Source organism: Somniosus microcephalus, chromosome 4 (assembly GCF_052327205.1).
Source record: "Somniosus microcephalus isolate GS21.2 chromosome 4, FLI_Smic_1.0, whole genome shotgun sequence".
In the NCBI taxonomy this organism is placed as follows: domain Eukaryota; kingdom Metazoa; phylum Chordata; class Chondrichthyes; order Squaliformes; family Somniosidae; genus Somniosus; species Somniosus microcephalus.
The window spans coordinates 208,318,314-208,337,192 of NC_140990.1; the positions used below are offsets into that span (position 1 = coordinate 208,318,314).

General features: G+C 41.8%; 1 protein-coding gene across 5 annotated transcripts in view; it reads left to right on the forward strand.

The window, feature by feature from the left end:
* lcmt2 (leucine carboxyl methyltransferase 2) overlaps nucleotides 1-17,314 on the forward strand; it is a 46,842-nt gene extending 29,528 nt beyond the window's left edge. For all 5 annotated transcript variants that reach the window (XM_085985744.1, XM_085985747.1, XM_085985749.1 and 2 more), the window contains 5 exons: nucleotides 353-577; nucleotides 6,342-6,439; nucleotides 13,411-13,598; nucleotides 14,822-14,957; nucleotides 16,926-17,314. In XM_085985744.1, coding sequence (XP_085841870.1) covers nucleotides 353-577; nucleotides 6,342-6,439; nucleotides 13,411-13,598; nucleotides 14,822-14,957; nucleotides 16,926-17,084 — 806 coding nt within the window. In that variant the 3' untranslated portion in view covers nucleotides 17,085-17,314. The remainder of the gene's footprint in view (nucleotides 1-352; nucleotides 578-6,341; nucleotides 6,440-13,410; nucleotides 13,599-14,821; nucleotides 14,958-16,925) is intronic.
* Nucleotides 17,315-18,879: the final 1,565 nt, after the last annotated feature.

The following is an 18,879-nucleotide window of genomic DNA, read 5'->3' on the forward strand; positions in this document are numbered from 1 at the left end:
GCAGAGGAGGGGATAGAAGAAAATTAAGAGAAAAAAAATCCTTATGCTTGCTCATCGGATCTGTTTAATCCCAGGTATTTTACTGCACCCAGGGCAGAGCAGTTCATCAGTTTTCAGTAATATTTTGACTTGCTGCACTTTACAAAACAATACCATTGACAAAAATCAGAAAATATAAAAATAATTCATATAGAAACCTATTTAGAATCCGTGTGTAAATCAAGTGGTTTGCACTAAAATCTACTTAAGCCTTTTTGGTTTCACATAAATAGTCTGCCCAGATAAGTTTACTAAATATTCATGTGAACTGCGATCTATTGTATTAAACTTGTATTTTTTGTTCATGTTTTAGCTGAGCGAATGTTTCACAGCATGACTGCACTTTGTGACGGTTGCTGTATAATCTTCGGTGGCCGCAGGTCTCCACTGAAACCAGCCACAAGTCTTCTTTGTTTGAAATGTGACATCGGTGACGGTGCCATCTCCAGTATCAGCTTGTCAGTAAAGGAGATTGAATGCAGTGGCACTGCGCCATCGCCACGCTGGCGACACACAGCAACAGAAGTGATTTACAAAGGTAAAAATAATAGACAAGAACAAAATTAGATTAAATAAAAGTGGCCATTAATTACAAAATGAGACAAAATGGTAAAGGGTTTCAACTCATTTTCTGCTTTTTACTCCCCAATTTCTAGCCTTATAACTGCTAACTGACAAATGGAAAACCAAAAATGGAAAGAAATTACTTGCTTTGACTGAGAAAATTTAATCGCAAACTCATATTGATCATTTGGTATATATCTGCATGGACAAAATCTTATTATGTAAAATGTGTCTCTGCTCCAGATTCTGTAGTGGAGGTGTAAGTTTAGTGAGAGTTACAGAGCTACAAAAGTTGACTTAACCAAACTCTCAGAAACATTGCTTTCAGTTTTCTCAGAAAATGCAATGAACTGAGATGGCTATTTGTATTTCATTATCATTTTGTTCTGTAATTTAAAAAAAAATCCTTCCAGCCGAGTTACTGTCAGTATCATTTCTTATTCCGTTAATGATGTGCTTCTCTTCCACAAGTCATAGAAACATAGAAAAATAGGAGCAGGAGTAGGCCATTCGGCCCTTCGAGCCTGCTCCGCCATTCAATATGATCATGGCTGATCCTCTATCTCAATACCATATTCCCGCTCTCTCCCCATACCCCTTGATGCCTTTTATGTCTAGAAATCTATCTATCTCCTTCTTATTTTCCAGTTGACAAGAGGTAACTAGTGGGGTGCCACAGGGATCGGTGCTGGGGCCTCAACTATTTACAATCTACATTAATGACTTGGATGAAGGGACCCGAGTGTAATGTAGCCAAGTTTGCGGATGATACAAAGATGGCTGGGAAAGCAATTTGTGCAGAGGACTCAAAGAACCTGCAAAGGGATATAGACAGGCTAAGTGAGTGGGCAAATATTTGGCAGATGGAGTATAATGTGGGAAAGTGCGAGGTTATACACTTTGGCAGGAAAAATAAAAAAGCAAATTATTATTTAAATGAAGAGAGATTACAAAATGCTACAGTTCAGAGGGACCTGGGGGTCCTTGTGCATGAAACACAAAAAGTTAGCATGCAGGTACAGCAAGTAATCAAAAAGGCAAATGGAATGTTGGCCTTTATTTCAAAGGGGTTGGAGTATAAAAGCAGGGAAGTCCTGCTACAACTGTACAGGGTATTGGTGAGACCACACCTCGAGTACTGCGTACAATTTTGGTCTCCTTATTTAAGGAAGGATATACTTGCATTGGAGGCAGTTCAGAGATGATTCACTCGGTTAATTCCAGAGATGAGGGGGTTGACTTATGAGGAAAGGTTGAGCAGGCTGGGCCTATACTCATTGGAACTTAGAAGAATGAGAGGTGATCTTATTGAAACATATAAGTTACTGAGGGGGCTCGACAAGATAGATGCAGAGAGGATGTTTCCCCTCGTGGGGAAATCTAGAACGCGGGGGCACAGTTTTAGAATAAAGGGTCGCCATTTTAGAACTGAGATGAGGAGGAATTTCTTCTCTCAGAAGGTTGTAAATCTGTAGAATTCTCTGCCCCAGAGAGCTGTGGAGGCTGGGTCATTAAATACATTTAAGGTGGAGATAGACAGATTTTTGCAAGATAAGGGAGTGAAGGGTTATGGGGAACGGGCAGGGAAGTGGCTTTGAGCCCAAGATCAGCCATGATCTTATTGAATGGCGGAGCAGGCTCGAGGGGCCAAGTGGCCTATTCCTGTTCCTATTTCTTATGTTCTTATGTTCAGATGGTGATAAATCTCTCTGCCCAGGCTCGGTTTTTTCACTGTGTTGCTTGCTGGTTGTCAAAGTTACTGGATTAGTAATGGTTAGACTGCACTCAAGTACTGATACAGGGGCCTGGTTTAAATTCAGACCTCACCTGCCAACACATTTGGATTTCCCAGATACCAATCTCATCTGAGTCATTAGGATCAGCAACAAGAGAAAGCAAAGTGCCTGAATGGCATAAGTTGAGAAAAAGGGGAATAAACACTGTAGGTTCCACCTCCAACACTTTGGGTGGCTAAAGGGCAGCATTGTTAGAGGTTATGGGGGTGACCAGGATCACTTACCATTATCTCAGCTAAAGCCCTGGTGCTGAACAGAAAAAAAACTCCCCACAATTAAGGAATTTGACAATTGCACCAAAGAAAAGCCAATCTGCAGTGAGCAAACTGCTTCACGTATTTCCACTTGTGTCCAACAATTCTAATGTTAACACTGACCTAACTAGGTCTTTTGCAAAAATGCACAGTAAAGCTTTCCACAACTTCCTGTTAAAGTTTAGCAAGCATTCAGTATGCTGGCACAGAGGGACTTTTATCAAAATTTTAGAGATGGAGGAAACATAGAAACATAGAACATAGAAAAATAGGAGCAGGAGTAGGTCATTCGGCCCTTCGAGCCTGCTCCGCCATTCAGTGAGATCATGGCTGATCCTCTATCTCAATACCATATTCCCGCTCTCTCCCCATACCCCTTGATGCCTTTTATGTCTAGAAATCTATCTATCTCCTTCTTAAATATATTCCGTGACTTGGCCTCCACAGCCTCTGTGGTAGAGAATTCCACAGGTTCACCACCCTCTGAGTGAAGAAATTTCTCCTCATCTCAGTCCTAAATGTTGTACCCTGTATCCTGAGACTGTGACCCCCTCGTTCTAGACCCCCCAGCCAGGGGAAACATCCTCCCTGCATCTAATCTGTCTAGCCCTGTCAGAATTGTATATGTTTCAATGAGATCCCCTCTTATTCTTCTAAACTCCAGTGAATACAGGCCTAGTCGACCCAATCTCTCCTCATACGACAGTCCTGCCATCCCAGGAATCAGTCTGGTGAACCTCCGCTGCTCTCCCTCTATGGCAAGTGTAAACTTTCTTGGGTAAGGAGACCAAAACTGCACACACTACTCCAGGTGTGGTCTCACCAAGGCCCTGTATAACTGTAGTAAGACATCCTTGCTCCTGTACTCAAATCCTCTTGCAATGAAGGCCAACATACCATTTGCCTTCCTAACTGCTTGCTGCACTTGCATGTTTGCTTTCAGTGACTGGTGTACAAGGACACCCAGGTCCCGTTGTACATCAACATTTCCCAATCTATCACCATTTAAATAATACTCTACCTTTCTGTTTTTCCTACCGAAGTGGATAACTTCACATTTTTCCACGTTATACTGCATCTGCCATGTATTTGCCCACTCACTCAACCTGTCTAAATCACCTTGAAGCCTCTTTGCATCCTCCTCACAACTCATAGCCCACCTAGTTTCGTGTCATCAGCAAACTTGGAAATATTACATTTGGTTCCCTCATCCAAATCATTGATGTATATTGTGAATAGCTGGGGCCCAAGCACTGATCCCTGTGGTACCCCACTAGTCACCGCCTGCCACCCCGAAAAAGACCCATCTATTCCTACTCTCTGTTTCCTGTCTGTTAACCAATTTTCAATCCATGCCAGTATATTACCCCCAATCCCATGTGCTTTAATTTTGCACACTAACCTCTTATGTGGGACTTTATCAAAGGCCTTCTGAGAATCCAAATACACCACATCCACTGGTTCTCCCTTATCTATTCTACCAGTTACATCCTCAAAAAACTCCAGTAGGTTTGTCAAACATAATTTTCCTTTCATAAATCCATGTTGACTTTGTCTAATCCCGTTGATATTTTCTAAGTGTCCTGTTATCACATCCTTTATAATAGACGCTCGCATTTTCCCTACTACTGATGTTAGGCTAACCGGTCTGTATTTCCCTGTTTACTCTCTCCCTCCTTTTTTAAACAGTGGGGTTACATTTGTTATCCTCCAATCTGTAGGAACTGTTCCATAATCTATAGAATTTTGGAAGATGACAACCAATGCATCCACTATTTCCATGGCTACCTCTTTTAGTACTCTGGGATGCAGATTATCAGGCCCTGGGGATTTATCAGCTTTCAGTCCCATTAATTTCTCCAGCACTATTTTTTTACTAATACTAATTTCCTTTAATTTCTCCTTCTCACTAGACCCTTGGTTCCCTAGCATTTCTGGGAAGTTATTTGTGTCCTCTTCCGTGAAGACAGAACCAAAGTATTTGTTTAATTGCTCTGCCATTTCCTTGTTCCCCATTATAAATCCTCCCGTTTCTGACTGTAAGGGACCTACATTTGTCTTCAATAATCTTTTTTCTTTTTACATACTTGTAGAAGCTTTTACAATCCGCTTTTATGTTCCTTGCAAGTTTACTCTCATACTCTATTTTTCCCCTCTTAATCAATCTCTTGGTCCTTTTTTGCTGAACTTTAAACTGCTCCCAATCCTCAGGCTTGCTGCTTTTCTGGCAACTTTATATGACTCCTCTTTGGATCTAATACTATCCTTAATTTCTTTTGTTAGCCATGGTTGGGCCACAGTTGCAATTCATGCATTAGTTCCTTAAATGTGTTAGCCATTGCCTATCCACCGTCATGCCTTTTAATGAAGCTCCCCAATCTATCATAGCCAACTCACTCCTCAAACCTTCATAGTTTCCTTTGTTTAGATTTAGGACCCTAGTTTCGGATTGGACTTCTTCACTTTCCATTTTAATGAAGAATCCTATCATGTTATGGTCACTCTTCCCTAAAGGACCCCGCACAACAAGATAATTAATTAACCCCTTCTCATTGCACAATACCCAATCTAGGTTAGCCTGTTCCCTAGTTGACTCCTCAACGGTCTAAAAAAACATCTTGTACACACTCCAGGAATTCATTCTCCACAGTATTATTGCTAATTTGATTTGGCCAGTCTATATGTAGATTAAACTCACCCATGATTACTCTAGTACCCTTGTTACATGCATCTCTAATTTCCTGTTTGATGCCATCCCCTACATTACCACTACTGTTTGGAGGCCTATAGACAACTGCCACCAATGTTTTCTGCACCTTGGTGCTTCTTGGCTCCACCCAGACTGATTCTACATCTTTATTTTCTGAGCCAATATCCTTTCTCACTATTGCTCTAATTTCATCCTTTACTAACAACGCCACCCCACCTCCTTTTCCTTTTCGCCTGTCCTTCCTAAATATCGAATATCCTTGGATATTCAGCTCCCAGCCTTGGTCACCCTGCAGCCATGTCTCCATAATCGCAATTATATCATATCCGTTTACATCTATTTGTGCTGTTAATTCGTCTACCTTATTACGAATGCTTCGTGCATTCAGATACAGTGCCTTTAGATTTGTTTATTTGACATTTTTTTGTACTATGGCCCTATTTGTCTTATTACTATTTTTTCTTACCCGGACCCTATTTGTTCGTGCACTCCTTTGTTTGGTATGCTCTGTCCCTTCCTGACACAATCTGATTATCCTTACCCCAATCACACTTCTGCAGTGCTTCCTTGTCTTTTCTCTTTAGCATTCTAGATTTCTCTCCAACAGGACCGCCCCCCTCCCCTTATTTTGTTGAAAGCCCTATCTACCTCCCTAGTTATTCGATTAGCTCTTCATGATAATCCTTCTTCCTCCATCCAAAACGTGGACCACAAAGTCCTCTATTTAGCAACCCACCAAAATTAACCAGGTTACCTCCAGTGGAGATCATTTAGTTTTAGTGTCAATTGGGGTTAGGATACAGTCTGATTGAGGGCTCACTAGTTTACTACTGGTGCTGCCAAATGGCTGCTAGATTCTGTTTTTATTTTTAATATAAGATATTATTTTAGAAAGAATGTGACAGAAAACCAGGTAAGGACATTGTTTAGAACTGCTGTGTTTTGTGTCTAATTGGAGATCATTACATTTTTTTAAAGGTCAGAGGTATCTGTTCATCTATGGTGGTCGCTCTCTCAGAGAGTTGGCACTAAATGACTGGCATTTCCTTAACCTGGAAGATTACAGCTGGGCAGATGTAAGTGAAATCATTGTTTTTTTTAAACTTTCTTAGCATGCTATACCTATCTAGATGTTTCATTATCCCCTCTATTTCAAATATTTTTCCAATTTTCCCTTAAATGAGAGTGCTCTGTGCATCAACCACTCCCTGTGGTAAAGCATTCCATGCTCCAACAACCCTCTGTGTAAAGAAATTTCTCCTAACTTTCTCACTCTCTTCATTTTAAGTTGACGACACTCATCACTGCCTCCCCAACCAGAGGAATAGTTTTTCCCTATTCATTCTATCAATGTTCTTCATAATTTTAAAAACCTTTATTAAAAAGCTCCCCTTCACCTTCTATGCTCCAGTGGAAATAGTGCAGTATCTCAAGTCTCTCATAACTATAGTTTCCCATTCTCGTAGTCATCCTAGTAAATCTTAAACTTTATGTTCTCTATGACTCTAATGTCAGGATATAACCACGCAAAGAAATAATGACAAAATAAATAAACACGTCAGAAGTGGATGCTTCAAAGTTCTAAATGTGAATGCTACGAGTCTTAGGAATAAATTGGGAGACTTTGAGATCCTTGCTGGAGAGGGAGACTGAATTCATGGGCATCACAGGGACCTGGTTCAACAATGACATGGGTTAGGTAAATGTAGAGGGATAAACATTACTTTGCAGACATAAAAAAGGCAATGGGGGTGTAGCCTTTTATGTGAATGAGAACTTGATTATAGCAGAGATAGGCCTATCTATTCTGAGGACAGATAAGGTGGGAACCCAGTGGATATGGATGAGCTGCATGAGGGGGAAGAAACTAACCATGATGCAAGGCACAATATTGGATTGCTCCATGGAACAATTGGTCCAGGAACCTACACAAACAGAGGTGCTATTGGACCTGATATTAAGTAACAACGATGAGATGGTAGAGCAGGTCAGAGTCAGAGAATACCTTGGTAACAGCAACCATGATATGATGGAGTATAAGGCTAGGCTCATGATGGAAAAGTGAGAGTACACTTTAGAAAGGCGGATTTTAAGATAATGAGGGATGAGCTAAAGGAACTGGACTGGACAGAGGAGAAAAGGATGGATGAAAAGTTAACCATGTTTAGAAATAAAAACAGGAAATGCTACAAACACTCAACATGACAGTGAACTTCTGTGGAGGGAACAGACTAGTTAATGTTTCAGGATTGGATCTTTCATCAGAACTGGAAAATATGGCATGAACAGCATTTAAAAAGGGCAAGAACCATCTACAGTACTGGTTTCCATTTAAACACTATAGGCCATTCTACTTCCTCGTGGGTGTGGATGTGTTGCCTTCCCTTCCTTCCCCTTTGTCATGTTCCTTTTTGAATGCTAGCCATGTCATTTTCCCCAGTTCTGATGAAGAGTCTACACCTGAGTGTTTCCAGCATCTTCTGTTTTTGTTTCTAACATGCAGCATCTACAGCTTCACTGCTTTTTATTGATCCTGTTTAGAAATACTATACACAGCGGGCAGAACAGATTTTTACCACTAACAGAGGGAAAAGACCGATTTGAGCAACAATTAAAGTAATGTGGTGACTAAGGACAAAAATTAAATTGTGCCTAAAGTATAAAGCAAGGGGGGTAGCACAGTGGATCAAGACAAATATAAAAACAAGGTATAGAAGGTTAAGAAACTAGTCGGGAGAGGTAAAGCAGAAAGTGAGCTTTGTATAGTGGGGAAATATTAAAAGAAATATCAAGCATTTCTATAAATAGATTTGCATCAAGCAGGTAAAAACGGAAATGTAGGGTCCATTGAAAGATCCCAGAGGTGACATAACATCAACTGACCAAGGCATGGAACACATACAAAATTAGCTCTTCTTTTCTGTGTTCATGGAGGAGACTATGGGCAGACCCCTCAACACAGAAATTGAATTTTGGGGGAGGGATGGGGTTGAGTGGAGGAAGTATTGAAAGAAATTCAAATGGAAGATAAGCCGGTTACTCGTGGCTGGCAAAGTCAAAATGAAACAAGGCACTGGGTCCTGATGGACTTTATACAAAAGTACTTATGAAGTGGCCAATTAAATTAGTCAGGTATTTAACAGTATCTTGAGGGAATAATTAGAAATGGGAATAGTGCTCAAGGATTGGAAAGTAGTTAACATAACATCAATCTTTAAACAGGGCCATAGGGACAAACCATGACACTACAGGCCAGTAAGCCTAATATAGAAACATAGAAGATAGGAGCAGGAGTAGGCCATTCGGCCCCTCGAGCCTGCTCCGCCGTTCAATGAGATCATGGCTGATCATCCAAATTCAGTACCCTGTCCCTGCTTTCTCCCCATATCCCTTGATCCCTTGATCCCTTTAGCCTTAAGAAATATATCCAACTCCTTCTTGAATATATTTAATGAACTGGCCTCCACCGCCCTCTGTGGTAGAGAATTCCACAGGTTCACCACTCTCTAGGTGAAGAAATTCCTCCTCATCTCTGTCCTAAATGGCTTACCCCTTATCCTTAGACTGTGACCCCTGGTTCTGGACTCCCCAACCATTGGGAACATCCTTCCTGCATCTAGTCTGTCCAGGCCTGACTGAATTTTATAGGTTTCGATGAGATCCCCTCTCAATCTTCTAAACTCCAGTGAGTATAAGCCCAATCGACACAATCTCTCCTCATACGTCATTCCTGCCATCCCAGGTATCAGCCTGGTGAATCTTCGCTGCACTCCTTCCATGGCAAGAACGTCCTTCCTCAGATAAGGCGACCAAAACTGCACACAATACTCAAGGTGCGGTCTCACCAAGGCCATGTACAATTGCAGCAAGACATCCTTGTTCCTGTACTCGAACCCTCTTGCTACAAAGGCCAACATACCATTTACCTTCTTAACCGCCTGCTGCACCTGCATGCTTACCTTCAGCGACTGGTGCACAAGAACACCCAGGTCTCTTTGCACTTCCCCTTCTCCCAATCTATTGCCATTCAAATAATAATCTGCCTTCCTGTTTTTGCCACCAAAGTGGATAACCTCACATTTATCCACATTATAGTGCATTTGCCATGTTTCTGCCTAATCACCCAACCTGTCCAAATCGTACTGGAGTTTCACGACATCCTCCTCACAGCATACCCTCCCACCCAGCTTTGTGTCGTCTGCAAATTTGGAGATATTACATCCAATTCCCTCGTCCAGATCATTAATATATATTGTGAATAGCTGGGGTCCTAGGAGCGATCCCTGCGGTACCCCACTAGTCACTGCCTGCCACTCGGAAAACGACCCGTTTATTCCAACTCTTTGCTTTCTATCCGCCAACCAGTTCTCTATCCAAGTCAATACCTTGCCCCCAATCCCATGTGCCTTAATTTTGCACGCTAATCTCTTATGCGGGACCTTATCGAAAGCCTTCTGAAAGTCTAAATACACCACATCCACTGGTTCTCCCTTGTCTATTTTACCAGTTACATCCTCAAAAAATTCCAGTAGATTAGTCAAGCATGATTTACCTTTTGTAAATCTATGTTGACTTTGTCAGATCCTGTCACTGCTTTCCAAGTGCTCTGCTATTACATCTTTTATAATGGACTCTAGCATTTTCCCCACTACCGATGTCAGGCTATAATTCCCCGCTTTTTCTCTACCACCTTTTTTGAATAGTGGGGTAATATTAGCTACCCTCCAATCCATGGGTACTGTTCCAGAGTCTATCGAGTTCTGGAAGATGACCAGCAATGCATCTACTATTTCTAGGGCCACTTCCTTAAGTACCCTAGGATATAGATTATCAGGCCCTGGGGATTTATCGGCCTTCAGTCCCATCAATTTTCCCAACACCATTTCCCTACAAATGCTGATTTCTTTCAGTTCCACCCTTTCATCAGACCCTATGTTCCCCGGCATCTCTGGGAGGTTATTTGTGTCCTCCTTTGTGAAGACAGAACCAAAATATGTATTTAGTTGGTCTGCCATTTCTTTGTTCCCCATTATAAATTCCCCTGATTCTGACTGCAAGGGACCTACGCTTGACTTCACCAATCTTTTTCTCCTCACATATCTAAAAGCTTTTACGGTCAGTTTTTATGTTCCCTGCAAGCTTACTCTCATATTCTATTTTCCCCTTCTTAATTAATCCCTTTGTCCTCCTTTGTTGAATCCTAAACTGCTCCCAATCCTCAGGATTATTGCTTTTTCTGGCCAATTTATATGTCCTCTCCTTGGATCTTATGCTATCCCTAATTTCCCTTGTTAGCCATGGTTGAGTCAGCTTTTTTGTTTTATTTTTATGCCAAACTGGGATGAACAAATTCTGTAGTTCATCCATTCGGTCTTTGAATGTTTGCCGTTGCCTATCCACTGTCAACCCTTTGAGTGACATTCCCCAATCAATCCTACCCAACTCGCTCCTCAGACCATCGTAGTTTCCTTTATTTAAATTGAGGACCCTAGTCTCTGAGTCAACTACTTCATTCTCCATCTTAATGAAGAATTCGATCATATTATGATCGCTCCGACCCAAGGGGCCTCGTACAACAAGATTGCTAATTAATCCTTTCTCGTTACATAATACCCAGTCTAAGATGGCCTGATCTCTGGTTGGTTCCTCGACATATTGGTCCAGGAAACCATCCCGTAAACACTCCAGGAATTCCTCCTCCACAGTATTGTTACTAATTTGGTTAGCCCAATCTATATGTAGATTAAAGTCACCCATGATGACTGCTGTGCCCTTATTGCACGCTTCTATAATTTCCCTTTTAATTCCATCCCCAACCTCTGCATTGCTGATTGGAGGTCTATATACCACTCCCACTAACGTTTTCTGCCCCCTTAGTATTTCTCAATTCTACCCATACAGATTCCACATCATCAGAGCTAATATCCTTCCTTACAATTGTGTTAATCCCTTCGTTAACCAGTAATGCTACCCCACCTCCCTTTCATTTTTGCCTATCTTTCCTGAATATCGAATACCCCTGGATGTTGAGTTCCCAGCCTTGGCCATCCTTGAGCCACGTTTCCGTAATCCCAACCAAATCATATTCGTTTACCTCTATTTGCGCAGCCAATTCATCCACCTTATTACGAATGCTCCTCGCATTAAGACACAAAGCCTTCAGGCTTGTCTTTTTAACGCTCTTAGACCTATTAGAATTATTATTTACTGTGGCCACGTTTGATTTAAACCATTGATTTCTCTGACTGCCACTTTTGTTTTTCTCCTTGTTTCCCTTTCCTCTGTCTCCCTGCTCAGGTCCCCAACCCCCTGCCATTTTAGTTTAAACCCTCACCCAGAGCACTAGCAAACACTCCCCCTAGGACATCGGTTCCAGCCCTGCCCAGGTGCAAACCGTCCGGTTTGAACTGGTCCCACCTCCCCCAGAACCGGTTCCAATGTCCCAGGAACTTGAATCCCTCCCCGTTGCACCATTCCTCTAGCCACGTATTCATCTGAAATATCCTTCTATTTCTACTCTGACTAGCACATGGCACTGGTAGCAATCCTGAGATTACTACCTTTGAGGTCCTATTTTTTAATTTACCTCCTAACTCCCTATATTCCGCTTTTAGGACCTGATCCCGCTTTTTACCTATATCGTTGGTGCCTATATGCACCACAACAACTGGCTGTTCACCCTCCCCTTCCAAGATGTTCTGCAGCCGCTCTGAGACATCCATGACCCTTGCACCAGGGAGGCAACACACCATCCTGGAGTCTCGTTTGCGGCCACAGAAACGCCTATCTATTCCCATTACAATAGAATCCCCTATTACTATAGCTCTACCCCTCTTTTACCTCCCGTCCTGTGCAGCAGAACCACCCTTGGTGCCAGGAAGTTCGCTGCTGCTGCTTTCCTCTGATAAGCCATCCTCCCCAACAGCACTCAAAGTGGTGTATCTGTTTGAGAGGGAGATGTCCACAGGGGACCCCTGCACTACCTGCCTGCGCCTTGTACTCTGCCTGTTGGTCACCCATTCCCTTTCTGCCTGTCCAACCTCTACCTGCGGTGTGTCCAACTCCGTAAACGTGCTATTCACGACGTCCCGAGCATCGCGAACGCTTCAGTATGCATCCAATCGCAGCTCCAGTGCTGCAATGCGGTCTGTCAGTAGCTGCAGCTGGATGCACTTCCTGCACACGTAGTTGTCCGAGTCCCACATATCGCAGGAGGAGCATACCACGTGGCCGGGCTGTCCTGCCATGACTTACCCTTTGATTTAATTTAAATTCAATTAATTAATCAATCCCACTAATTACACTACAGTTAAATTGTTTACCAATAGGCTCCGCTACACCAGAGAGACCTTAGTAACTATAAACCACAGAGTTAAAGTTTAAAAAGAGAGAAATACTCACCAACCAATCACTTACCTGCTTTCTGGTGACGTCACACTTTAATTACTTTTTACTTCTCTCCCTCCCTCTGAGCCTGGAGACTGGTACGCCTCACCTGGTCTCGGAGCTGCTTTTAAATACTGCCGCCGCTCAGCCTCGTTCCCTCGCAGGTCCGCCCGCCTGCCGCCGCTGCTCTGAGGCCTCACCTGGTCTCGGAGCCGCTTTTAAATACTGCCGCCGTTCAGCTTCGTTCCCTCGCAGGTCCGCCCACCTGCCGCCACTGCTCTGAGGCCTCGCCTGGTCTCGGAGACGCTTTTAAATACCGCCGCCGCTCAGCCTCGTTCCCTCGCAGGTCCGCCTGCCTGCCGTCGCTGCTCTGAGGCCTCACCTGGTCTCGGAGCTGCTTTTAAATACTGCCGCCGCTCAGCCTCGTTCCCTCGCAGGTCCGCCCGCCTGCCGCCGCTACTGTGGGTAAAGTATTATAAGGCATCCTTGAAGAGGAGGCAGTGAAACATCTAGATAGCTATAATATGCTAAATGTTCCACTCGCATCTTCATTTAGAATATAAAAATTCACTGAAAAAATTTTACTGTTCGAAATCCTAAAATCAAACCTTGCAACCCCCTAACTTAATTACATGATGCATGTTTTTTTTTTCCTTTGCAGATTCCAGTTGATGGGCCCACTCCAGAAAGCCGTCATTCCCACAGTGCCTGCACATGGAAGGGTGGTGTGCTGATTGCTGGAGGATTAGGAACAGGCCAAATCCCTTTGGGATCCATTTTCCATCTTAGACCAGCCTTGCCTGGATTTATTTGGGAAAGGATAGAAGCGGTTTCTTCTTTCATTCCACGGTAAAAATATGAATCCTTTTAATGGCACAAACCAAAATTGATAGCTAGTTTCCTCTTTTCTCTTTTTTGCCTGTAACCAATACTATTCTCAGCTGATAGGGTAGTTTGTTCCAACCAAGAGTCATCACTACAATTCTTTGGGTCACTTGTCAAGCGATATGTTTAGGTGATGCAGGAAGGTACAATGGTTAGTTTGTCTGCTCACTGTCAAAAAACTTAGTTGTCCCAAGATTTTTAATTTGTGACAATCAGTTTAATCAAGAATAATGTAAAAATTATAATGCTGATTATACTCTATTGGGTGTGAAGCACTTGGAGAGATTTCTGATAGATGTAATAACGTATTATATAAATGCAGGTTTATTTCTTTGCCTGTTGTGTGTATTCAAATTGTGATTAATATTTTACTTTTAACTTTCTTATTATCTCTTTCAATTCTATTTAAGTATGCATGTTTAATGAATTTTTGCAAAGTGAAGGATAAATAGAATACTCTTTTCATTGTTGTCACCTGTTGTCAGCATCAGGTACAGCATGGTTAAATGCAGAGTAAAGCTGCCTCTACTGTGAACTTGGGTGATTTTTTTACACTTTAAAGAGCAGTCATCATTATTGACAGCTATATCCTGTAAAAACTAAATGAATTGTACAATAAACTTTCCTATTAAATAATGCACTGTAGCTTGGAAAAACTGAAATGTTTATGTGGGTACACATGGGCCCTAATTTTAACTGCAGCGGGTTTTTGGTGGGTGGGTGGAGAGTTGAATTGGGCTATTTTAACTCCCCAGCCTCATTAACGTGCCGCTAATCAAGAGGCTGCTGGCCTCTGGAATCTTGGGCAGCCCATGACCGCCCGCCAGCACTCAGGTAAGTGTGGGAAAGGGGGGTTCCGGGAGGGTCTCATGGGAGGGAAGAGGCGGGGTAGTTTGGTCAGGAAAGGAAGGGGGAGTCCTGGCTCCACAAAGGAAAGTAAGAAATTTACCTATTCGGGCCTCTTCATCTTTCTGGCAGATCCTGACTTCAGCCTGGCGGGAAAACCAAAGTGGCTTCCATGCTCAGGCCGGAGTTAAAATTGCAGTTGGGGTCCGATGACATTATCGGACCCCGGTCTGTATACTTAAAGAAGGACCCGTCAGCATCCAGGGGACTTGCGGGTGAGCAGGGTTCAAATTGCCTCTGAGGAGTTTGTCAGAGTTTGATCATTTATGATTACTTTTCAGATACTCACACACAGCCCATATTCTTGATGATAAACTTCTTTTACTGGGAGGAGTGTCAATCCACTCTGATTCAATCCCTGAAGTAACTCTTATTGACCTAAAAACAGGACAGAGTTTTGACTACTGCATTGACACTGTAAGTAATAACTGTTCAAGCAATACATCAGATGAGAACAAAATACATCTGTTGAATTTGGTTCAGGAATGTCTCTCCAGTACATTTGCTTATTTTAGTCCTTTTGTTAACCATCAATGGCATAGCTTGTAAGCAAGTTTCACTACAGAGCTGCATAGAAGCTCATTCCATAAAGTCTTCTGACATGTCATTGGTCCCACATAACTGGAGATGGGGAGTATAGTTTCTTCCAGTCACAACTATGAATGAAAAGGTTGGTGTGAGTGTGAAATAGGCTTCCCTTTTTTATACTCATGTTAATTTTTTTCATTCACATTAGTGACTGGAGGAAAATACATCTGATGGTTATTTCCATCTGTTCTGTATCTGTCACAAATTTACAACACCATAAGTTTTTAATTTGGTGCTTAGTTAAGATATTCTTATGCCTTAGAAGCTCAGAAATCGAGAGAGTGGAAATTGAGGCAAAGAACTAGGTTTCTTTTCCTAAGATTAGTATTGAAGGGTATTGGCAAAGTAAGATGGGAGAGCAGTGTGTTGCCAATGACCTGTCACACTTTGCTTACAATTGTTGACTAGTATCACTGAATGCAAAGAGGAATGTGGCTATTTTCTCTAGGATGTATCAGTTTTGAATATATATCCATTTCAGAATAAATTATCAGTGGGGAAAAAAGCAAGAACTATGCATTCAGATTATGTGCCAGAAAAAGTTTGATATATTTTTCAATAAGTACAATAATAATACAGATCAACTGATCCTTTTTTTAAAGTACCAATTTTGATTAACTTAATTTTCAGAATGATTTTGAGGAATATGAATTGGGTAAATATTTGCATTTTGACTTGCTATTAAATGCTATTCAATCTTCCATGGTATTACTCGTGGTAAATTAGAAGGTAAATTCTTTTGTCATTTCCATGACTACATAAGCAGCCTTCCCTTAACAGAAGTTGCTGTGCGCTTGCAGTGGCATGAAAGGTAAGTAAACACAAAAGTTAAAACCTCTTTAAAATTATGGAGGTTAAAGAAGGCAATTTGTTAAGACAAGGTAATATGATATATTTGTATAGAATAATCACTTTGAGCGCTTCTAAAGGTTCAGTGTTAATTTATCCAGTATGAAGATTGGAACCCCCAAGGGGAATGAAGGGTGCGGGTATCTATATGGAGGTAGAGAAGTGGGTCAGGCAGTGAGGGAATGGGGGAGAGGTCAGAGGTTGAAGATGATGTGGGGAGCACAAGACCCAAGGTGATAGGCTCAACCATTAGTGGGTGGGAAGTGAGTAGGTTGTCGTGCAAGGCCCGGAATCAGGCACCTGAAAAGTGCTGGGTCAGTGCAGGAGTCCAGAATGCTATTAAGATTGTTTTTTAATCAAATGAAAATTAGGTGGGTAAACAAAATGGCAGTCACACATAAGCAACTCTTGCCACAGAGGCTTGCAACCGCAGTGTGACAGCCAAATGTTGACATTGGATTTTCCATTATAAATGTTGACCACAGATTTGACATAAGACATTACTCACGACACCAGTAGTGAGAGTAATGTGGAGAGAAACTGCATCATATACAAGTCTTTTAATATAGTATAGGTGTTCAGACGAATAGTTAATTATTTACCTTATCTAGAGCCATCCTTTGTTCCTTAACCTGTCCCATTACCACCTCCTCTTGCCTTGAATATTTCTTAATGTCTCTTAATCTCTCCTGCTTTCTATCCGATCACTGACCTTTCCTTTTGTTCTTTCATCCCCTCCCCCTTTTCCCAGCCCCTAATCTTGCTTTCCATTTCCTGCTTTTTTCCAGTTCTGACGACGGGTCATCGACCTGAAACGTTAACTCTGTTTCTGTCTCCACGGATGCTGCCTGGCCTGCTGAGTTTTTCCAGCGTTTTCTGTTGTTATTTCAGATTTCCAGCATCCGCAGTATTTTGCTATCGAGTTAATTATGTCCTCCTTGCTTGCAGAATCTTGTGAAGTGGCCTCTAATGTTGCACAATCACTGTAGTGTGTTGTTAGTGAAGGAGCGCCAAGTGCTGGTTATAGGAGGAGGAGGGAACTGCTTCTCATTTGGAACTCATCTGAATCACCAGCCAGTTCTGCTGCAGCTACCTGAGATCAGATGAACCAGCACACTTAAAGGCACAACGGGTTGCCAGAGTACAATCAGAAGCTTCATTAGTGAAATATTACCTCTCTTGGAGATCTTTGAAGACATGAACCCAACAGCTGGTTCTGTTGAATTTGGTGAAAGCTTCATGTGAAATATTGTGAACTTAAGCGTCTGTGATCTTGACAAACATCATCAGTCATCACCAGTAAAATGTACATTGTTCCATTTTTATCATTGCTTTTATATATTTATCCATTTTTTAGGGATCGATGCAAATTTCAAATGTAAAAGTTATTTTTTGGGTTAGCAAGATGAAAATACAATTTGGATTTGCACTGAGTATTAGGAAGTGAATTTCTCCATAATAATTTCAAAATCACCACCAGGAGAGCTGCAATCTGAACACTCACCCTTTCCCCACAAGGGTTATGAAACAATAAGTGAACCTGTAATTGGCTCAGTTTGCAGGTAGTTGAAAGGTAACATTTGCCTGCCAACTTTGAGTCCAGGAACAGTGAAAAGACAGGAGGAGCTAAAATAGTGGGAATAAAATTTATTTGAAAATGTTGCAAAATATTGTTGGTGTTCTTATATTTTGCAGCCATTTCCTATTTCCATATTCTAAGAAGTAACAACAGAAAATGCTGGAAAAACTCAGCAGGTCAGGCAACATCCGTGGAGAGAAATTTGAGTTGACATTTCGGGTCAACTCAAATTTCTCTCCATGGATGTTGCCTGACCTGCTGAGTTTTTCCAGCATTTTCTGTTGTTATTTCGGATTTCCAACATCTGCAGTATTTTGCTATCGTTCTAAGAAGTAATGCTTTTTCACAAAATTGATAGTATAATGAAGATGGAGATTTCTGTTTCATCTTAATGTAATAGATGAATGAGTCCAGGAACATGCTCATAAACTGCTAGCCAAGATTTAATTAATACAACACATGTTTGTATCTCATTGTACAGTTGACCAAGGAGAATCAAGATATCTCAGTTTTACACGTTAAAGAAATCAGTGTTATCTAAGAGAGCGCTTTGGTCCTGGAGACCATACAGCTCAAACAAGGTTACTGATATGTTGCTCTTCTTCACAAAAGTGTGAAAAATAAAGTTTTGGAAAATAATCAAACTGTTGGTATTTTATCTTTCTATTCTGTACCTCAAAGTGATGTGGAACTCACTGGTTAGTTTGTCTACAAATACATTAACTTGAGAAATTTATGGCAGATTCAACCACACTGGTACATCCATTTAAGGGACAGATGCCTTCAATGAGCTAGATCTATGGTATCATGATAATCTTACATTTCAGACATCCCCTCTGCTTTAAGTGCCCTTGTTAATTGGAAGCTAGCATGACAGTATAAATTTACTTCAAAACTTATTATTTATGCACTGACAGTACAGTATGGATATCAGATTCCACCATGCTTGGTACCAAGGCTTTGATTGACTTCTGTGACTGAAGTCATAGAGTCATAACAGCACAGAAGAAGGCCATTCGGCCCATCGAGTCCGTGCCGGCTCTCTGTAGAGCAATCCAGTCAGTCTCATTCCCCGCTCTATCCCCGTAGCCCTTCAAGTTTATTTCCATCAAGTGCCTATCCAGTCTCCCCTTGAAAACATTGAGTGTCTCCGCTTCCACCACTTGTGTCGGCAGCGAATTCCAGGTCCTCACCACTCACTGCGTAAAAAAGTTTTCCTCACATCCCCCCCGTATCTCTTGCCCAAAACCTTAAATCTGTGTCCCCTAGTCCTTGTACCATCAACTAGTGGGAACAGCCTTTCCCTGTCTAGCCTATCCAAAC